Raw genomic sequence first — 21,096 nt, forward strand, 5'->3', positions numbered from 1 at the left:
CAGAGCAGCACAGGGCAAACACAAGACACAACTCTGCAAAAAAGTCTGCAGTTAGTTCTGCCTGTTGTGGTAGAAAATCTTTAAATCCGCACAGATGAACTGAGGAAGAAAGCTGAAATAAAGGAACCGTAAGCTAGTTAGGAGATCTTTTACATGGGCTGAATTTACCAAGAGATTAAGTTGGTATCCTGGTTTCATTTTATAGCTTCCCCAAGTATCCCAGAAAATTTTAACTGCATGCTTGAACAATGCCATTGGAAAGATCAAAACCATATGGAGTTCACAATATCACTGGTTTGCGCTGCATATGGGATAAACATTTAGCTCACAGAAGGAAGCACCTTACAGCACGGTACCATCCATTCTCCTCTGGACTAGCATCCCTTTACTAGGGCAAACTGGAGACTTTCCTTCTTTAAACAAATGCAGCTATAACTTCCTACTTAAGTCAATTAACATAAAATAAAGTTCATGTCCCTTTCAGTACTTCAGAGGCAGTCGTGCTGATAAAAGACCAGCAGATTTAACCATGCAGGAACTATTCATTTAATTAACACCTGATGTTTGAACCTGGCTTACATTCAGGCAGAGAAGTATGTAATAATTCAGCTCCATCAGAGACTTCAGCAATCACCATCATGCTGCTGAGCAATGCTCAGAAAGGTAGCCATGACTGTTTACTGATGGGCAACAGACAGAAGCCCAATCTGTACAAGAACTATCTTTGGAAAAAAAAAAAAAAAAGTAAATCCAGTCCTTTATGGTAACATCCTCTTCCAGGAACATCCTGAAGGACAGCAGTAGTAAATAAGGCTGTCTGCTACCAGTATGTGCCCTTTCCAAAACAATGACTGGAGGTAATTAGGTTATGTCCAAATTCATCAATATGATGAAGGTGAAAAGTGAGAAAAAGATGAAAAAACTTTTGTTCAAGTGTGGAATAAAGATACACTACATGCCAAGCCTAATCCCATCCCCCACACTGCTATTCACTCAATCTGAAAGAGAAAACCAGAAAGTTTTATATTAACTACATAAAGCATAGACTTGGTCTCTGAAAATCTTCCAGTAATTAAAATACTTATTTTTATCCCACACCAAGAAAGTGTCTTCAGTTAAGAGGCAGAGATACTCAAAGTAATGGAGAAAGTTAATGCACTTTCAAAGATTCCTGCATTCAGGCTGGTTTACCTGAATAACTATATACTTCAGCTTCAAAGAGTGAGATAAGGATCATTTAACACTTTGTCCTGAAAAAGGTAACAAGCAGCAGCTACAGAAGAAATTTTTAAAGGTGAAGGGAAAAAAAAAAAAAAGGAAAAAAAAAAGAATGAAATTAAGTACTTCAGCCAAATAAATGAGATGCGTAGGGAAGCAGTCAAATCAGCTTTGCTGCCGTTTTAAAATGGGACTTTCTTGTATCTGTAAAATTTTAATGTACAAGGTAACTCCACAGTCTCAAAGTATAGTGATGTGAAAACTAAATGGAAACAAACTAATTATAATACTGGCTGAAACCAAGATATTATAACGTCATCGTAACTTTGCCAAGATACTATTCTTCCTGGTTCAGATGGAAGGAGGGATGGAAGAGAGAATTCTATTTCAAAAAGCATCTACCTTATCTTGCGTTGAGAAATTCTGAGATGAATTTTTACAACCATTCAACCAATACAATAATTTAATGCAAAAGAAAAACATTTTAAAAAGCTACAGGTAAGTATGTAAGCAGCTTGCCTTGCCTCAGCAATTGAAACAACAGTAACCATTTCTGGGTTTCTCCCTAAAGCAGTAGCGATTCAACTTCATATTGTTTCATACAAGAGACTTAAAAAAGTTAAAAATAATTCATGGCAGTGAATTCCATTTCTGAAACAACTCAAGATTAATCGTTTGGGTGGATCTCTGCCTATTCATAATAGCCAGTCTGCCATTAAAGCAAAGCAGACTATTTTCACTCCTCTCCCTTGTAGGGCAAGGTACACAAACTAATTTCAAGATACTGAGAATACTAGAGAAAGCCATCACCAAGTATTTGACTATGCAGCATCCACTTTCTACCATTAGAGCTTACCTAACAGAACAGCTGGAAGGAAAAGGGGAACAGAAAAAGGAACAGAAATACTGTTTGATTATCTCTGAAGCCATCCATATGAGTTTCATACAAATTCTTCCAGGTATTAGTGTATCAGAACAACCTCCTATTTCACAGCTTGAGAGCCCTAAATCTTCATTGAGCAGGTCAGCAAGGTCACACTATCCCAAACAGTCAGAGCCAGCACCAGATTCTACTGTACATAGACAGCAACAGGCAGCACTGCCAATGTGATTTTTTTAAATAAGAATCACTATCAGTAATTTCAGTCCACAAGCTTCATGCAGGAGTTTGAGGAGACTCCTACTCATTGTACTGGCTTCTTTTTGTTTTCTTCAAAGTCTAATTAACTCTCAGTAACTTTTTGCTTTAGCTTCTGATTATCCTCCAGTGCTTCATTTTTGCTTTGCTCTTCTGGATTGGTTGCTGGATCAGGATTGTACCGATACAAATACCCATACGGACGGAGATGATAAATCAAATATTCCAATTGATACATAGTCATGGAATCAACATAGTGGAATGAAACTGCTAGATCAGAGCAGCATCCAGGACCCTAAAATACAAAACAAGTCAAAGTCATCAGCTAAAATTGCAAAGCATGCCCTGCATTAAAGACCCAGTAAGAATTCAAAAGCATCCTTGACTTCATGGTAAGAAATTTACTATCATCAGTCACATATATACTCCAAAGCATAATGTCAGGGAAGCAAAATGTATCAAACATCAGCCAAAGCATCTTTCAAAAACAGAAGTTTAACAAAATCGTCTGTTTCTGTAACTAAGCAGGTAAAATACCTAGCTGCTCTCAATAACATCACATTTTTTTTCGCTTTTCCATACTTTGCTTTTTATGTTGGTGTTTAAACAAAACCAAGTGGCAGTGAGCAGGTCTAAATGCATTGTATTTCCATATGAAACAATGCATACATGATACTCATGATAGCATCCACTCAGAGTACACAAGCCAAATAAATGTGTGTGTGCATGCACCTGTGTGTGTGTGTGTGTGTTCACACATTACACAGTTTGGCAAAACCATCAGTATCTAGTTTCCTATAGACAGAGAGTTGTAACGAATCATGTTGGAACTATTTTTTAAGTTTATTAATTTCATTGTCCCTCCCCATAGCAGGGGGGTTGGAACTAGATGATCTTCAGGTCCTTTCCAACCCAAACTATTCTGTGATTCTATGATTCATGTTCTTAAGCATTTTTAAGAACTAAAAGATCTTAATTAATACACTTGTTGCAACTTTTATTTTCTAGCTCAAATTCAGCTATGAGAACGCTTTTCTGGAAGACAGTTTGGGAGGGGGCTGTTCATCAGGTTTGGTTGCAGAGCTGCTAATATTCCAGTTCTAACTGGAACTAAGATTAAAATATTTAAAGACACTGAAGTGAGTAATTGTTACAGAACTGTTATTCTTTCAATGCTTATTAAGTTTGATCAATATACCATGGTTTTGGTACCAGACAAAGCAGTCTCTATCCAAACACAACTACGATAGGACAGAATCAAATATGTGATTTCCATTACGGATCTCCACCACCACTGCATCCCTTATAGATGTAAGTGCCCACAGCTCAGCCACCTGTGAAGAACAACCGTAGCTAAAGCTGCTGCATCCTGACACACTAAATACGTTATTGTAGCTGGTTTAAACTACAGAACTGCTCTAGGCACTGAATACAAATATAAAAATAAATGCTTTACAATGAAAAGAATCTGCTGAAGAGCTAGATCCCTCTCCCCCCCCCCCCCAGCTTTACTGTGTAAGAAAGCCTACATCTTATCCTTGATTTTGGCTACTTATGCTCATGTCAAAGCTTGCTGAAAAATAAAACCTTTAAAAGTGAAATTATAATCTTAAGAAGAAACCTAGGTGATCTTAAGGTCCTTCCCAACCCTAACTATTCTATGATTATACGATTACGATCAAAGTTCACAATGCAGAATACCTTCAGGTTGCTTTAAGTGGCACCCTGCTCCAACACACACCTTCTGGTTGTTTTTTTTTTTTTTTCCTTTTTAAACCACAGATTTCAGATATGAATACAAAGGACAACTTGAAATTCTTGTAGTAAAAATGTTTCATTTTGTAAATACTACTTCTGTTGCTCTAACAAAAGGATTTTTTAGAATTTACTTTGCCAGCTCTTATGCTTGCCTCCACTTCTACAGAAGGGAGACAAGAGTCCAGTACAAATACACGAGGAAATCTAATCATATTTCTTTGTTTGGATCATGCTGTTATTTCACTTCTAGGCAACGTTCATTATTCTGAAATCTTTTCAATGGAATTCACTTTACCATTACCCACCAGCACCTTGAGTAATATGGGACTCTCTTAGACAAAATTAACCAACTACAATCACTAATGAGTCCCAAAATTAGTTCTACAGGTTCTATCAAAGTTTGCTGTTGGGTAGAAGATAAAGGTGCATCAGTGCCACCTTCCCTTTCAGTAGGCTTCAATGTAACTAATGTAACTAACACTGCTCGGCCCAGCTCTATGCAGTGAGCGCGTACGCCTTGGAATTGATCAGTCTCACTGCACACTTGGTAGTTGGATGGGTGAAGGAGAAACTAGGGGCACTGCGTGCAAGATGGAAGGGACCGAAACAGAACAGTAACTTTGCAAGGAAGGTAGTAGTGGTGACACTAAACAAACATGTCGAAAAGGTTTCATCATTTCTTGCTGTCCACAGAACATAGCAAACCAGCAATAATAATTTAAAATACCCTAGCTCTTTTCCAACATTAGGCTCTTAGCATCAACTTTGAGTTGATTACTGTATTTAACACATCTACACACAGGTGCATCACAGGGTATCACAACAAAATCTTCTTTTCTAAAATATATATTGAGCAACTACTAAACTTCTAATTCACACATCATAAGATGTACTTCATAAAATGGGTACCAGGCTCCTAAGGACTTACCTCTACAGCAGGATAATAATTGTAATTCCAGTACCAGAATGTTTTTGGCAAGTATCCTCTGACTAAGTGATGTTCTGGAACAAAGGGATGAAAGGTTTCTCTACCACTTGTATCCCTAGAATCTCCTGCTTCCACATTAATGATCTCCATGCATTTTCCTAGTGCAAGGTCTTCAATTGAGGAACTATGAGAGCATTTGTTTGTTTTAAATGCAGCAACAAATCTCTTCAGAGCTTCTTTGCTCAGAACATAACCTGCTCCTCCACTCATGTAACCCTGTTTCACATAAGGCTTAAACCTTCTTCCAAAGTATATTGGCTGTTCAGGACTGTATTTTGAAAGAAGCCATCTCAAATTGTCCAATATAACATATGTATCATCATCTGCTTTCATAAACCAATCAGCATCATCAAAATAATGGTCATGCACATACTGAAAAGCTTTAATAGTCTTCCAGTACAGTTGGTCTCTGCCTTCTTTGGCTTCTAGGCCCACAGTTGGGAAGTCTTTGTTTTCCTCGGAGCTCATAAAAAGTATTTTATTACAACGTTGGGCCCAAGTGGCCTTAACATGCCTGGCTTTCTTTTCTAGATTTTGAGGTCCAGTCATGACCCAGCACAGTATTTTCACCTTCTGATACAGTCCCTCTGCAATATTTTTATTCTCATCTAATAAAAAAAAAAGAGAAAAGTTCCAGAACAATATTAGACTTGATTGCAAAACAAAGAGCAGCCTATCCCCTAGACATTGTTTCTACATCAGAAAAGAGATGCAGAGAGAGAAAAGGCATTTGCTTCCAAATGTAAAAGGTAATGAAATGGATGTCAGATTTCAAAAGAAAGCAAACAAGACTCCCCAAACCCAGAAACTAAAATTTTTAAAGTTACTGATCATTACTGAAATATGATCTTAAGGTCCTCTCCAACCCTAACTATTCTATGATTCTACTTCAACTTAACAGGATAAACAAGAGCATAAAAGCCAGACTGGAATAGGTATCTGTTCAGGAAACAGGCTTTAGAAAACCTTGATTTGTACATCAAAACTGTTGGGAGACAAGTTTTTTATGGTGTTGGAGGATTAATGAAAATTAAAAAGCTGAGTATTTTCGCCATTCACAGTGAACACGATTACAGCACAGAGAGGTCAAAAAGCTAATAAGGTCTGTTGTATATAGTCAGGTTAACTAACAAAACCCAGCAATATATTTTTGAAGGTAAAAGCAGCTGGTGAGCCAGAAAGAAAGAATTTATCACCAAACCAAGTCAAATCTTATTTGTAAAAAAACAGATTAAGTTAGGATACTTTGAAACTAGTATTACTCTTCTGCTTAAATGTATTTATTTGCAGACAATCCAACAGAATAAACAGACACGGTTATCTGAGGCACATAATATAATATTCAACAAGCTGCCAAAGCATTCATTTCCCTCAAAGAATCATTTTCACTTGACACATACACAGCAATTGTAACTCATGTAAAAGAATATTCCATGGCGAGTAAGATCGGCATAACTTGTCCTAAAATATTCCTGTTTATACTTTCTGCAACAACTGATCAGATTTCTTTGTAACAATGCTCCACCGTTACATGTGAAACACTCACAAACTTGTCTTATGAAGTTTGGAGTTTAAATACATTTCAATAGCAAATCACTTATTAACATGTTCAGCAAATGCACTAAAGTGAATTTTTTCTCATCCAAACTGTCCCATCTCAGATGCATTTCTCTGGTTTTGACTGCAACAGCAACCTGTGCTTGTTCACTGGCACAGGTTGCCCAGAGAAGCTGTGGCTACCCCATCCCTGGCAGAGTTCAAGACAAGGTTGGACAGGTCTTTGGGCAACCTGGTCTAGTGGAAGGTGTCCCTGACCATGGCGGGGGGGGGGGGGGGGGGGGGGGTGGGGTGGGGTGGAAATAGGTTATCTTTAAGTTCCCCTCCAACCCAAACCATTACAGGGGAAGTTTAGATTGGATATAAGAAGGAAATTCTTTCCTGTTAGGGTGGTGAGGCACTGGAATGGGTTGCCCAGGGAGGTTGTGAATGCTCCATCCCTGGCAGTGTTCAAGGCCAGGTTGGACGAGGCCTTGGGTGATATGATTTAGCGTAAGGTGTCCCTGCCCACGGCAGGGGGGTTGGAACTAGATGATCTTAAGGTCCTTTCCAACCCTAACTATTCTATGATTCTATTGTTCTACGACTGCTGCATAATCAGCTTGGCAAACATTGAAACAATGCGTACAGTGGCCCCCTCTGACCACCCCACCATCCCAAATTTTACTAATTGTGTAAAAAAGTAATTTTATGATTTCTGATTTGGTTTGGATTTGTTTGTTGGGGTTTTGTTACAGCTTTATCTAAGAGGCTATTTCAAAAGTTAGAGGTAGTCCAAAAGTAGCTCCATTAAGCTAAAAAGCAATTCAGGCACATCTACAATGCTAGCAAATACATCTGCTTAGCAAAACCACCATTTGATATCAATAGTTCATTTGAGAAGCTCCTGCTTCAAACAAGTCTAGATACAGAAGTTCAACAAACAGTTGAGCTCTAAGGAAAAAAACCCACTACTATAATAAAAATGTAAACAAAGAAAACCACCAGTCATTGGACCTCAGGAGAACAAAGTTATTTAGAGGTAACCTGAACATGGGGAAAGGTTCATACAAACTCTTGGCAGTGAATAAAGTAACACTTTGCCATGCATGAAAACGGAGCATATTATATAATTACTCAGGCGTAACAAAATACCTTTATGCTGTCCAAAGTCTGCATTGAAATTCATTTGCCCTTGCAGCTGATTGCTATCGGTATCTGATGAGTGCTGACCATGCGGATCATTGTGAAGGACATGAGGCTGGATCTTTACTTGTTCTTCTAGTATAATGCTAAACAGAAGATAGCATACAAAAAATCCTATTGCTGATCCAAAAGTGAAGGTTAGAAGGTTCATCAAAGACTTGGAAGAGGCCATCTCCTGAAGGTAATGCACTGTCAAAACCAAATGAAAAATACATTAAAGCTGCTTAACACAGAAATCAGATCTATAGGAAGAAATCAAGGACTAAATCTCTGGAAGCAGAGATCTCCATTCTAACTCAGATTCAGCTCCCCTGGGCTTCCCTGGAAGTTTAAGTACTAGAGCAATGCAAATATTCATACAAAATTGTAAATCCACTGATAAACTTAGTGCAAAAGGCTTATCATATTCTTTAGCTTAAAATTATAATCACAATAGTGACTGTACACACAAAACCCTTTCATATTTATACAAGAATGCATACATTTAAAGTGCAATCTCTTAATTATAAACTGCAATATAAGTTCACTTCTTTATTCTCTTCGTTCCAAGAAATCTATGCTTTAAAATGCAATACCTATTATAATGTCATACAAAGCCAAAAGATGATGATCAAAGGCAATCTACAGGTCCAGATACAATATGGACATTGGACGTACCTAAACGCCAGGAGTAAGTATAGTATGGGGATTCTTTAAGAGATGTCAAATACCTGCAGATTTTCAAGAGTTATAAAAGCAAATCTACTCTCAAAGTAGGGGAGTTTTCCTTCCACTTCTAGGAAGTATTGAGGATACACTTTCAGGAGAAAGAGTAAGACAACATCTGAATTTTCATGCAGAAAACCCCATTCTTAAAGGGAAGAACAAAGTGCCTCAGCCTCAGGGCCTCATCTACAGATCAAACCCCTTGTATTCTGGTAACAAAAAGCAAAAACCTTCACTTCAACTACACCCCTTCTCCTCAAAAACCAAAGGACTTGGCTGACCATTTTTATAAAATCAAACAAATCTGCATCTACGTCTGCATAAAGTGAGATTTATATATCCAAAACAGGTGTGAGGTTTTATTTATTAAACACTTTCAGGCAAATCAATTTTAGGCTGTTGAGACCCCAGGCCTTTTCATTTTTGCAAAGGGTAGAGATATTTTGTAAGAATTCATGACTAAACTACAAAAACATTGACCATTAAATATATACTGGATTCAAGCCAGAGCCTTACAAACAAGTTGATGATGTTCCCTCTATTAGGATCACTCTTAATGTCTATGGGCAGAACCCACTTTAGTTAGTTAGGGAGCCAAAAAAAGAAAATGATGGAATGCACAGAGCATCAATAAAAAACATTGATCTGAAGAGCTGCAGCCACCAAACAACTCATTTAGCCTGCACTCCCACTTCTCTCATTGGCTATGTACAGTCTATTGGAAAAAGACTGTCCCCAAGCAAGCTGCATAAATCGCTCTGCAGTAACACACACTCCAAATACCAGCTCTCTGTCTGAGTGCTCTCCTGAACATACAGCAGAGAGGACACAAAGCAGGTGTATGTTTTGTTAGGGTGGTACTTTCAGAAATCATCAGATTTACTGTGCACAAAAAAAAAAAAAAAAAAGAAAAACTCATGCAGGCACACACCATAGCTGCAGCACCTTCTAGAATAAAAAGTCTCCATTGTTCCACTTTCCAATATTGGGCACCTCTTTGCCATACAATTTCGGTTATCTGCTCTAACACCTGCCAAAATTACTCTTGCTTGGAGAGAAAAAAAAATAATTAGAAAAACACGTGAAAATAACTGCTGCTTATTAAATTATGGAATTATGTTAAATTGGATTCTTTAGAAAAAAAAAACTTTAAGTGCATTGGAAAAGTTAAAAGAGAAAAAAGTGTATTCATCACATTTGGAAATCAGAAGTTGATCTGTCATTATTCTAGAAGCAAAGAGGATTTCTGGAAGCAGACTGAGACAGATGCCAAAGCTGTACTTGGTATTTGATATGAAATATCACTGGTTACCATTTTCAATCTAAAATAATCCATCATTATATCAATTTTATATAAACAGACTGGACTACCATATACATATCTGTGTAGCCATATGTTTATAAACTCCAACAGTAAACGGAACAGAAATCTTCATTTTTTTTGTGTTATCCTTATATTTGACCTGAGTCTTTTAACTTGCCAGCAAAAGTAACTGTGCTATAGCATTATAGTAGAACCAGAAAACGCCTATAAGGGAAGTAATTTCTTATTATGATAAGCATCCCCACTCAGATTCTCTATTGACATTCTTTTCTATACAGGGGTTTACTGAGGGTCACAACATACAGAACATTTAAGTGTTCACAGTCAGGTTGGATGAGGCTTTGAGCAACCTGATCTAGTGAAAGATACCACTGCTCATGGCAGGACATCAGACTAAATGATCTTTAAAGGCCCCTTCCAACACAAACCATTCCATGATCCTATGATTCTATGACATACAGAGAGGGAAAAGGTATATACAAAACCTACCAGGTTGCTAAAAGAAATTTTATTCATGTTTCTGTTTTTACTTCATTTGACTTAAAAAAAAAAACAAAAACAAATGCTTTTTAAAAAACACCTACAACAAAATCCTGGTTTAAATTTATGCTCCACTGCCCTATCATGGCAGCTTAAACATATATATGTATTTAGATATTCACATCAGCCAGACCAACAAATATTCTAACATTCTATCACAACATAAAAGTCACTGTACATGTGGCTCCAAGTTTTGTGAATCTGCATCTTCAAACTTACAGAAAAAGCATTTCTTCTGTGTTAGAAGCTGCTGAAACTGGTAGCCCAATAAAGACAAGGCAGCTGCAACTCCATGTCCCCAGATCTGGCCACTGGCAAGGCTGAGGACGTATTCTCAGACTTGCACATATGAACATGCACATACAGGTGTCTGAACATACAGATCAATACAACTAAAACCAGTGTCTGGGGGGCAAACACAAACATGGGCCAGGAATATGCTGCTTCTCTCCCTAGCTGATTAGGATAAAAGCCTGTTACTGGAAATATACAGGTGTGTACAGTGGTGGGATCCACTATACTGACACTATACAGACACTCAATCTACCCAGGAACCAACACTGACTCCTCAGTCTTCCAAGATCCCCACTCCAGTTGCTGGTACAAACCCCCTTCACATAGATACACACACGTCGCACCCACAGACATGTCACAGCTCCCCAGCAAATGGCCTTAGACATTCAGTCCACTCAATAACTGGCCCTTGGATTCTTTTGTCTCCAGTTGCCCTGCTCAGAAACACACATGCAAATGAGCCTCCAAAACAGCCCCGAGATCTTACAGTCCCTCTGGCAGCTCGTTTGACCTCCCGCACTCTCATATTGCCAAACTGGAGACCTTATGATCTCACTAGTACCTGTCTCACACTTACAGCTGCCTCAAAACCTGGCTCCCAAGTGTCTTACCCTACTTACCGGCTAGCCAGGCATGCTATTCACTAGCAATCACGCTATTCACTAGCAATCACACACTGGCATGCTCGCCAAGACAAAATGCATGCACTCTGCTCTCCGCAGTTACTCGCACTTAAGAGACACATAAGCCACCGTGACTTACAGTCTCCACTGTAGCTGCTGGCATTTAGACCCTCCCTCACTCCAGTCTCTCCCCCTGCTGGCACATCAGACACAAAGGTCCCGATAATTTCGGTTACCACTCCAGTTGTTGGTGCTTATTCCTCAGTATGAATATAGCACAGAGCCCTCCTATCCAGGAAAAGAGAAATGGAGCTTAATGAGAAAAGAGGACAGGCTATGGTAATCTGGCACAGCACATTGCCAAACATAGTGGCCAACCACTTGTTTACAATCAACCAGGCCCTTTATCCCCTTATCCCTTTTATCACCTTACCCTTCTATTTTCCCATACTTGTTCCGGCTCAGCGAACCTTACTCCCTCATTTTAGTCCATCCCCTAAGCATCCCAAAATAAGTTTTGTACAGTCACAAGATACTCTTCTCCTGCACCCTATAATATGTCCATATTCTATAGGCAGTTACACCTTAATCTTGCAAGCTTTTCCAGAGAGCCTTTCTGTTGACTTATTTTGATGTGTGCCACACCTGGGCAATGGGACTGATGGCTCTCCAATGACAGAACCTGGGGCTACTTCCTCTGATGAGATTAATGGGGTCCCCCATCCCTGCTGTGCCTCTGTGCAGGCATGGCAATGAGCCTTTTAACACATTGATCTAGAATACCATCCTCACTCTGGTAGCTGTTCCAACAAGGATTAAGGTCACCTTCATAAGCCTAAAGGAAACTTAAAGAATCCCCAAATCCCCATGCAATAGGAATAACAGGATACTGGAGTTTGCCTCATTCCCACCCCTCAAAGCAAAACAAAAAAAGCCCTTTAAAATTAATACTTTAAAATAAATTCAGACTATGTAACTTTCTGAACTTGTTTACAGAGAAAATACAACAGCAACAAAAAAAAAAAAAAAGAGCAAGCTACCAAATCTGGAGATCTTGACATTTACAAAATAATCCTAAATATTTTACACATGCTTTTTGCAGCACCACTCCATAATCACTTTAAGATTTGATAAATTAACTATGAGAAACAAGGCTAGCCTACACACACTGCTGACTCTTCCTCACATCCCTCACTTACAAGTGATGGGGAAGCCCTGAGGCCTCAGCATGATACAGAATGCAAATGTCCTTGGACAGCTGCATAATTAGCAGTGAAATTGATCTCCACTACCACACCCTCACCAGCCAAAGAGGGCATCAGAATAACTGAAGTCAAAATGTAGAAAACATGGTTAGCTGTGCAATGCCCAGAAAGGTCTTCTGCTCTCCGAGTCCCATTATTTCCAGGAGCTTTACAGGGGCATATTCATACGCTTCTAAAATGAAGAAGCAAAAGTTGTATATTTGCTAATACTGTCTACATCTGCTGCAGTTTCCTACCAACTAAGGATAAATTACATTTTTCACTTCCCTTTTTTTTGGGGGGGGGATATCTAATATTTCAGGCATTTCTTTGGAGAACTTTAACCATCAAAAACTCTTGGTTGTTCTACCACAAAGTATAGCCAGCAAAATAAGGTATTTTGGTATGGGTGGCCATTGAAACAAGACGTGCCATAGCATTGAAACAACACGTGTAACAAACCACAGCACAGGTGAGACGGAAGAGATATACTGCAATCTCCTTCCTCATTCCAAAAACTGACATCCCTCCCGTAGCAACAAGTTACCACGTCCGAAGAATGGCTTTCTAAACCTCTACTAACAGCGCTTACTAGATAACTGCAACGTCAGTCCAGGAAGTCCCTGCTACAAGGAGCAGAGGCGGAGAGTGTGGAGCAGCAAGCAACTCGCCCTCCACAACCACCTCGCTCCCTCGACCGGGGCTCTGCCGGGACCCGCTCTCTTTCAAGTAGAGGCCCCTCCCTCCGGAGCCTCTCTTTCCCAGCCAGGCACCTGCTGTTCCCGCAACCGCAGCTCCTGCGGACACCCTTCTCGCCGCCGCCGAGGTGACACGCACCACCCCGACCACCTCCTCCCGCCCGGTCACCGCAGAGAGACACCTTCCTTCAATGCCTCCTCCGCAGATGGGGCAGTGCCACCAGAGGCCTTGCCCGACGGTCTCACCCCTACGACTGCCCAGCGCGGGGCCCCATCGCCACCGCCTCAGCGCCGCCCCTCACCTCGTCGAGCCGGAGAGGCCCCGGCGCCCGCTCAGCCGCGCGGCCCGCAGTCAGCAGCCGTTGGCCGCGCGCACGGGAAGCCGCTGCCAAGCCCACCGACCTGCGCCCTCACCACCGGCAGCACCATCCCGCCAGCCCCGCGCTGCACCGGGCACCCCCCGCACCGGAACGGGAGCGGGGCCGGGGTCCGCCCCGCTGCCTGCTCATTGGCTGCGAACGCCGTGGGGGGCGTGGCCGGCCCCGCCGCTCTCATTTTAACCCTTGCCGCCGCCACCGCCGCGTGGCATTTCGCTTGCCCTCGGTGTGGTTCGGCGTGCGTGCGGGAGCCGCCACGGCCGGTGGCTGGCGAGCAGGAGCGCGCCCTGACCGACCGAGCGCGGTACCCCGCTGGGGATGGTAATCTGCCCCTTCGTACGTTCCCCCTCTGGTTGCCTGCCGGGAGCGCGGCCACGTCGCCGGGCCAGGCCCCGAGTACAGCCCATGTCTTCCGTGTGGGGAGACCGCCGGGTGGGTGCCCCAGGATGCAGCTGCAGCGTGAGCGGTGTGGCGGCCGGCCCGCCCGCCCGCAGCGCCTGGTGGGTGCGTCGGTGAGGGCTCTCCATGTGGGAGAAACAGCACAGGGCGTGCGAGGGGGAGACGGGAGAGCGAGGAGCGTCGCCTCCCCTTGGCCGCTGGAAGGTTTGCAAGTGGTGTTCCGGCGCCGGTGTCTCCCTCGCCGACTCTTCAGGCATGGTTAGGGAAGAAATGCCTCGGGCAGGGCTGCTCGCCCGCCTGTTTATCGCATTACCTTGCTTCTTTTGTCCGGTCTTGCCTGGAAGCAGCCGTGCGGTGTGCTCCGGCCGGGCTGCGGAGTGCCGCTGCTTTCCAGCCCCTTTTTCCTTGCACTTGAGCCGGTCTGGAGCCTCTGCGCTTCCAAAATACCATTAGGCAACTGCAAGGGACGTTGCTAGGTAACCAAGTCCTCTGAAATCATTCCTTATCTCCCTGTGCTAGTGCTGCCTACCTTTTTAACATCCGTGACGTTTCTCTCTCGGTATTTTTCCTTAGGAAAAAGCTGTTGAATATGAAGAAGGATTACAGAGGTGTTTTACGTTACAGGGTAACCAAAGGACAGTATTTTGCAAACAGCAGGTAGTTAATGGAGCTCTGCAGTTAATAAGTAGAGGTTTATTTATTTTTTCAAAAGCACTGGTGTGAAGGTACGTGCCAACAAAAGCTGGTCCATGCTGAGGGCAACCACTGCCCACACTGCTTTTGATGTCGCACCCTATCTATTTCCTTCCTCCAGCCTGTCCAGGGGTTTAGTCAAAACCATAGCTTTGCCTCTTCACAACTGCAGATCTGTGTGTCGGCTTTGGCCTCCTAGGTCATTCAGGAAAGGCTGGCTTTTGCACTGGGGTAAGAAGCTCACGTCCCGCATAGCTAAGGTCATAGTTTCTCATTCCTACCGCATTTGACAGTTTCCTGCTGCCTGGAAACAAAAATTGCAGGCAACTTGGTGAATGGTATCTCCTTGAGCTAGTTTTATCGTAGAAGAAGGGGCAAAAGTGAGGTGAGCACACGTGTTGAGGGGACATTTGAGTGTTTGGCAGTAAGAAATTCAACTATAAACAATAAGAAAGACAATGGAAATTGCAAAGGCTGCTGAAAAATTAGAGGTGTCTGTCTTCTTGTTTCCCTTCCTCTTCCCATCAAGTTTTGATAGGAGCTCTGTCCACCCATGTCCAGAGGCATGCCTTAAAATCCTAAAACAGATCAAATGAAGTTTTCAAAACATCTCATATTGCACATGAGATTACATACATATTACACACATCACAATTAAGCTGAATGTAAGACTTAATTTTTTGTGGCAAACTCTTGGATCACATAAGTTCTACTGTTAAGTACTGGGGCCCATCTATATTGCGTATGTGTATATGTAATGAAATTTTGAGTAGTTTGGTTTAAAAGGAAATAAATCACTTTGATCTTCATGTCAGTATATAATAAAAAATGAGGTATTTCCCTATGTAGGAGGGGAAAGCCATATTAAACATAAAAGACTTGTTTCCTGCATGCTTCCAAAAGGTGCAGGGCAAATACAGGGTAGCAGGTCCTTAATCCCTTTATTCACCTACCTTTGGTAGGTCTTCATGAGCTACCTGGCTGGGCATCTTCACTGCTAAGTCCTCAGGAGAGCATTCCAGAATACTTCTGGGGATGAAACAGTTCCAGGGACCATTCTTTGACATAATTATTTTAGGCTTTTTCAGTTCAAAGAATTTGAGGGCTGTGTTGCAGCCCACTGGATTGAAATTTTTGTATCACGGAACAGAAAATGACACTGACTTTCAGTGCTGTGGAAGATGGCGGGAAGGCATGCAGGAGGACTGGTGGGTTAGGAATTCTGCTGGGATTCCCTTGGAGGGCTGCACTGTGGATGGACCAAAAATTCAGCCTTATCCATACTGCTCTTTTGAAAGAGCTCTTGGCAAGTGTTACTCTGTAAACCTTGCCCAGAGATTTTCTCAATGCATAAATCACACCAATGAGTGTGCTAATCATTAGTCAGCCTCCCAGTCTTGAATTTACTTTCTGGCACTGATTTATTCATGGCAGTGGCCTCATGAAACCTACATTAAGGAGTCAGGAAAAATACATCTCTATTTGTTACTGATATCTTACTGTATAGATAAGTATATTTCCGTTCATTTTACATATGCATGCAATGTAAAAGTAAAGGCAAGTGCAAATATTTTCTCTGTCAAATCCTACAATAATAAAAAAATAATAAATTCTCTAACAATAAAACCTCTAATAAAAGAGCTGCATTTCAGAACAGCTTAAGGTGTAGCCAGTGCTTGTGGATATGTTGGATACATTTGTTTGCCTGTCTCCTACCTGTTCTTGGCGAAAGCAAAGAGGTTCAGCTAAAATGAGATTCAAGGTAATGTTTCTATAAACTATCATTCTTGTATAATTGTATTTCTTTGAGAATGGCAAAGCTTAATAAAAACGTTGGAATACTGGAAATTATCCTGTTAAATTAGTAGAAATACCCACCTTGTTATCTGGCATCTGCGAGAAGAGATAAAGTATCATTCAGTAAGAATTAGAACACAAAACTAACTCTTCTACTTTGCAATCATTAAATTCTTTTAATCCTGATTAAAAAAAAATAATTCCTTTAGAATTGGTTCTCATTTGGGTTTTCTTCTCTTTTTCTAATCAGGAAGAATTCTCTTTTTCTCCTTATGTGTAAAGAGACAAAGCTATTTTTACAAAGCCTGTTATTAGAGTTTCTAGCTATGGAAGAAAAGGGAGGAGAAACACTCCATTTTACTGTTCATATGATAGCAGTAACAACAGAAGTTTACTGCTGTACAGAATTCAGAATGAATTCCTAGGAAAAAAAGCAGAGTAAGCAGCTGTAACGAAGAAACAAGGTAACCATTTAAGTGTTCAGTACTACTTGATTTTACAGAATTAGTAAGATGCCAATAAATACTGTGAAGTGAGATCTACTTTAGTGTGTACTTCTGTGGGAAAATGGGGAAAAATTACGTTATTGGGTTTTTTTATTTTACATAAAAAATGGCTTAGTATATGTGATAGCTTATTTTCAACACTAAAAGCGTTACGTTTGCCAGTCATTTTATTGCAGACTCTTGCTGTATTTGTTCTACACCTCCGGTTTCTGGTAACACTAGCAGGGTGTCGGTTTCTCATTTTGAGCTAATAGCTCGACCTAGTGATGGAAAAGAGCAGCTGCAGTCAGAACAGTTTCCAAGGCTTTTGTAAACAAAGACCATCTAACTTTGTGGGGAGAAAAAAAAAAAAAAAAAAACAACCAAAACCCTCAAATCCAAACAACACAAATCACAAAATTAAATCCAGTGCTTTAAAAGACAGCAGCACAACTGATCTGTGTCAAAATAAATTTATTAGAATTATGTCCCATTATTCCAGCTGAAAAATACATTCCAATGTGTTTTAAGTCTCATATATGGTCAAACATGAATTTAGCTGTTACAGCTTTATACCAGCTAACCATGTCTTTTACAGTGGAATTCAGCTGTATTCTAGATGAAAAAGATTGTGTTTTTATTAAACAAAACACCTACTGAATGGGGCAAAATCTCACAATGGACAAATTACAATGAAAAAGTGAACTGAAGATTGTAATTTGCAGTTAATACTGCTGTACTGACAACAACAGATTAAATGCTAATTCAGCTGACACCTAATCTTTCTTACTGTATGAAAAAGAACCAGAATTTATATTAGTTCTACCATTATGGCTCTAAAAACTCCAGAGTTATTCCACTTTGTTATAGAATCAGTATCAGACAACTAAGTTTTCTTTCTTATTCTGGAATTGGTAAAAAAACCTGTGTAATATTCTTCAGTTTTGTGGTTTGTTTCCTTCTCCTCCTCCCCAGGAAGAGAATAAATTACACTGGATTCTTTCTAATTAGCCAAGACCCCTATTCAGGGGAAGTCAGCAGTGTGTCATTCTTCCATGGTCCTGCTGACAATAGTGCCATTGGCATGCCATATGCCATGCTTGCCATGTGCACTGCATGGCCAACAGCTCTTTCAACAATCCTTTCTTGTCTGTGTTAAGGAACATGGGGGCTACTGGAAGGCCTGGGATGTTAAAGGATGTAGCAGTCAAGCAAAATGTTCAGGCTTTGTGCAGGCAATAACAAGTCACCTTACTTTGTGTTCACTCTCGATGCACTAGATGTACCTTCCTGGCACTTCACTGAAGTTCTGAATGCCCAGGCTCTAGAAAAGATTTCCTTCTAACACTTCAGTGCTGTGACCTCTAACTCCAAAGTCAGAGCAAGTCTTACTTGTTTTGAAGCTTAACATAATTAATCAGAAAGAAAAGAAAAAGCATTAAATAAGAGGGACTATAGCAATAGGGACTCCCAGTGAGAGAGACAGCTACTTTTTATACCATGAGTGAGATGATTTTGTCTGGAGGAGAAACAAGTAGTTTGCATGTCCAAAGGAAAAGGAAGAGAGTAAACAAAGAAATATATTCAAACTTACAGGAACAGCTCTGTTAGGTTGATAAGTTCTTTGAAAGCTGCAAGCTCAAAGCTTGCTGGCATGTGGTTCAGTCCCACTGGGTAAAATACAGACCAAGTAACACAAATGGGGGCCTACCTTTCTTCAAGCTACAAATCTGACAGTTTATCTTTTCACTTTTTTCTCCCCATTCAGATATGGGGCTCTAGACTGGGGCTCAAAGGATGACTATATGTCTACTGGACAGATGTTAACACTGACTCAATCAGCCAAGCAAAATGACATGGATCAAGCCAGGAGATTGTGGTGGACACCAGACTGGAAAGTCCAGCTGGACTAGCAATAGTCTGGGTTACCAACAAGCTATACTGGACTGATACAGAAACAAATCAGACTGAAGCCAGTTCAGCCTGAGATGCTGAGTGCAAGCACTCTGACTTTTAGAACACATCAAGTTACTGTTCTCCTGGGGAAGGAAAACAAAACTAGGAAAAGGCCTTTGCTCTCTGCATATGCATATCCCTGACTTATAAGTTTCAGATGTCAGATGTGTTACCAGAACAACACAACTATTGCCTGTGAATACATGTATCCAACACATATTTCTGTTTGTAAAGATAGCCAGGGTATGAGGTAACGTCATTTATGTCAACCCATGTGACTGGGGAGTAGAAACTGACCTCCACCTTCCCCAGAGTCCTGCCCACAGCTGCCAATGCCACCACGGTACATGGGTGTTTCTGTGTGGGTCCATTAGGAGAAACAACTGCTTTCAGGGTCACTCCCTGTCTTAGAAGATACACTAGGCTGTTCCCAGAAAGAGTGTTCACCATTTGCCACATCTTTTCTGTTACCGCTGCAGTGCTGAAGTGTGGAGCAATGTCTGTCTAAAGCCACTCTTTCCTGGTGGAAGTGAAACTGTACATTGACTCCCTGCCCCAAGAATGGCATTAAATTCTTATTAGTGCGCATTCAGGAACAGAATATGTAAATGCATAAAGTACTTCAACACCAAAGTAATTTGTAGATGCTGACAAACACAAATCAGGAGTAGCACATGCCATTCAGTTGGGCCTGTGACAATGTGTGGCAAAATGTTGTGGCTCAAATACATCAAGTTAAAAAAATCAAGCTGGAAAATACAGGATTCTTGGTGATCTATGCCCAGCTTACATCATAAACATTCAGTCACTGAGGCTCAGAAAAGGACCATTTGAAGCATGTGGAAAATTTTCGTTGCCTATCCCATGATGCCATTACTACACATTAGGATTGGAGAAGTACTGCTGTTGCAATTCAGCATGTGTTCAAAGCTAGATGGAGAGTAGTTGGCCCAAATTAAAAATGGCTATGGGATGCAAAGGGAGAGTGTGTGATTACACTCATGAGACTGTAGGCAAGATACATCTTTCCCCTTCCCAAAGCCCAAATCTCCAATTTTTCAAAAACACAAAGTATTTCAGCATTATCCTCAATATCCCTCAAACTGTCAGTGATGAATCATCTTTAATGGTCTTTGACTATGTAGATGGTCTGGCACGGTGCAGAATGCCTGTGTTCCATTGCTACTCACTAGCAATTGCCTTGTGCAAAAGTCACCTATGTCACAGCAAACACATTTCATGTATCTTACAGAACTCACACATTTCCAGTCTTCCAGGCATGCTTATGCACCACACCCAATGGATGCAGCAAAAGTATTCATCTTTAGTGGGAAAAACAATGAGCACCAGCTTCAGGTACAGGCAATGCTCCACTGAGAGTTGAGCTGACAGTGATTAGCTTAGTGTAACAGTCATGAAGCTGCAACAGCTCATTCCACATTGTACTCCTTTACCTGTTCACTCTGACCTTTCATTTACTCATTTACCTGCTGTCTTTACAGAAACCTCTTAGCCTGATTTCAGCTGATTAGAAACAAAACTAATCCAAGTACTTCTTCATTAACCAGTCAGGAACTTTCTTATAATGGTTTTCAGCCATTCTTAAATGGTATTAGCCTGTGGCCAGATGGTTACTCTACTTAATAGATAATCCAGCAAAGTAGAAAGCCTCTTAGCTACTCATGGCACCCAATATTTACGTTCAAACCTATTCTCTCAACCCAGCTAGCATCAACTTAAATTCCTCTCAACAAAAATGGAATTAAAAATCAGCTTTAAAGGAGTATAGTGGAGAAGGAAATGCTTTGGAGAAATTACACATGGTAATGTCTGCAGGAAGGAGAAAACTGAGAGGGAAGATGTGACTGAGAAGAACAAAGCTGCAAGAGTGGAGTGTAATTACATCTAGGGCTGTCTGTAGATATGCTGAAAGACTGGATATTGAAGAATGACACTTAATGTAAAAGGACTAGAAAAGGCTAGAAAAGGACAGGGCTAGAACAGTTATTATCTGCACTATTGTGACTACCCAACAGCAACATTACAGTGTTTAAAGCAGGTTGCGTATGGTATTCCTGCCATTAGTCCCACATATAACACCATCAACTCCATTAAAA

General features: G+C 40.9%; 1 protein-coding gene across 4 annotated transcripts; it reads right to left on the reverse strand.

Annotated features, from left to right (window-relative positions):
- Positions 1-1,084: 1,084 nt before the first annotated feature.
- C1GALT1 (core 1 synthase, glycoprotein-N-acetylgalactosamine 3-beta-galactosyltransferase 1) lies at positions 1,085-14,664 on the reverse strand. Of its 4 annotated transcripts, none has more exons than XM_061469291.1 (4): positions 14,362-14,664; positions 7,794-8,033; positions 5,043-5,710; positions 1,085-2,651 (listed from the first exon to the last, which is right to left on the reverse strand). In XM_061469291.1, exons 2-4 carry the CDS (start codon positions 8,014-8,016, stop codon positions 2,442-2,444), a joined length of 1,101 nt encoding a protein of 366 aa, XP_061325275.1. In that variant the 5' UTR covers positions 8,017-8,033; positions 14,362-14,664; the 3' UTR covers positions 1,085-2,441. The 4 variants fall into 4 exon arrangements, with proteins under 4 accessions (XP_061325275.1, XP_061325276.1, XP_061325274.1 ...); XM_061469292.1 differs by lacking the exon at positions 14,362-14,664 and adding an exon at positions 13,946-14,112; XM_061469290.1 differs by lacking the exon at positions 14,362-14,664 and adding an exon at positions 13,575-13,675.
- Positions 14,665-21,096: the final 6,432 nt, after the last annotated feature.

This window comes from Pezoporus flaviventris, unplaced genomic scaffold (assembly GCF_033815535.1).
Source record: "Pezoporus flaviventris isolate CSIRO_AGI_PZ_B2104156 unplaced genomic scaffold, CSIRO_AGI_Pfla_v1 ptg000055l, whole genome shotgun sequence".
NCBI lineage: Eukaryota > Metazoa > Chordata > Aves > Psittaciformes > Psittacidae > Pezoporus > Pezoporus flaviventris.

Excerpts from the sequence above, each read along its gene's own strand:
- C1GALT1 (XM_061469289.1), bottom strand. The coding sequence starts at position 9,553 with ATGGCAAAGAGGTGCCCAATATTGGAAAGTGGAACAATGGAGACTTTT. Across the intron at positions 8,034-9,480 it reads TAGAAGGTGCTGCAGCTATG|TGCATTACCTTCAGGAGATG; the intron begins GTGTGTGCCTGC and ends TGGTTTTGACAG. Across the intron at positions 2,652-5,042 it reads ATTATTATCCTGCTGTAGAG|GGTCCTGGATGCTGCTCTGA; the intron begins GTAAGTCCTTAG and ends TTTGTATTTTAG.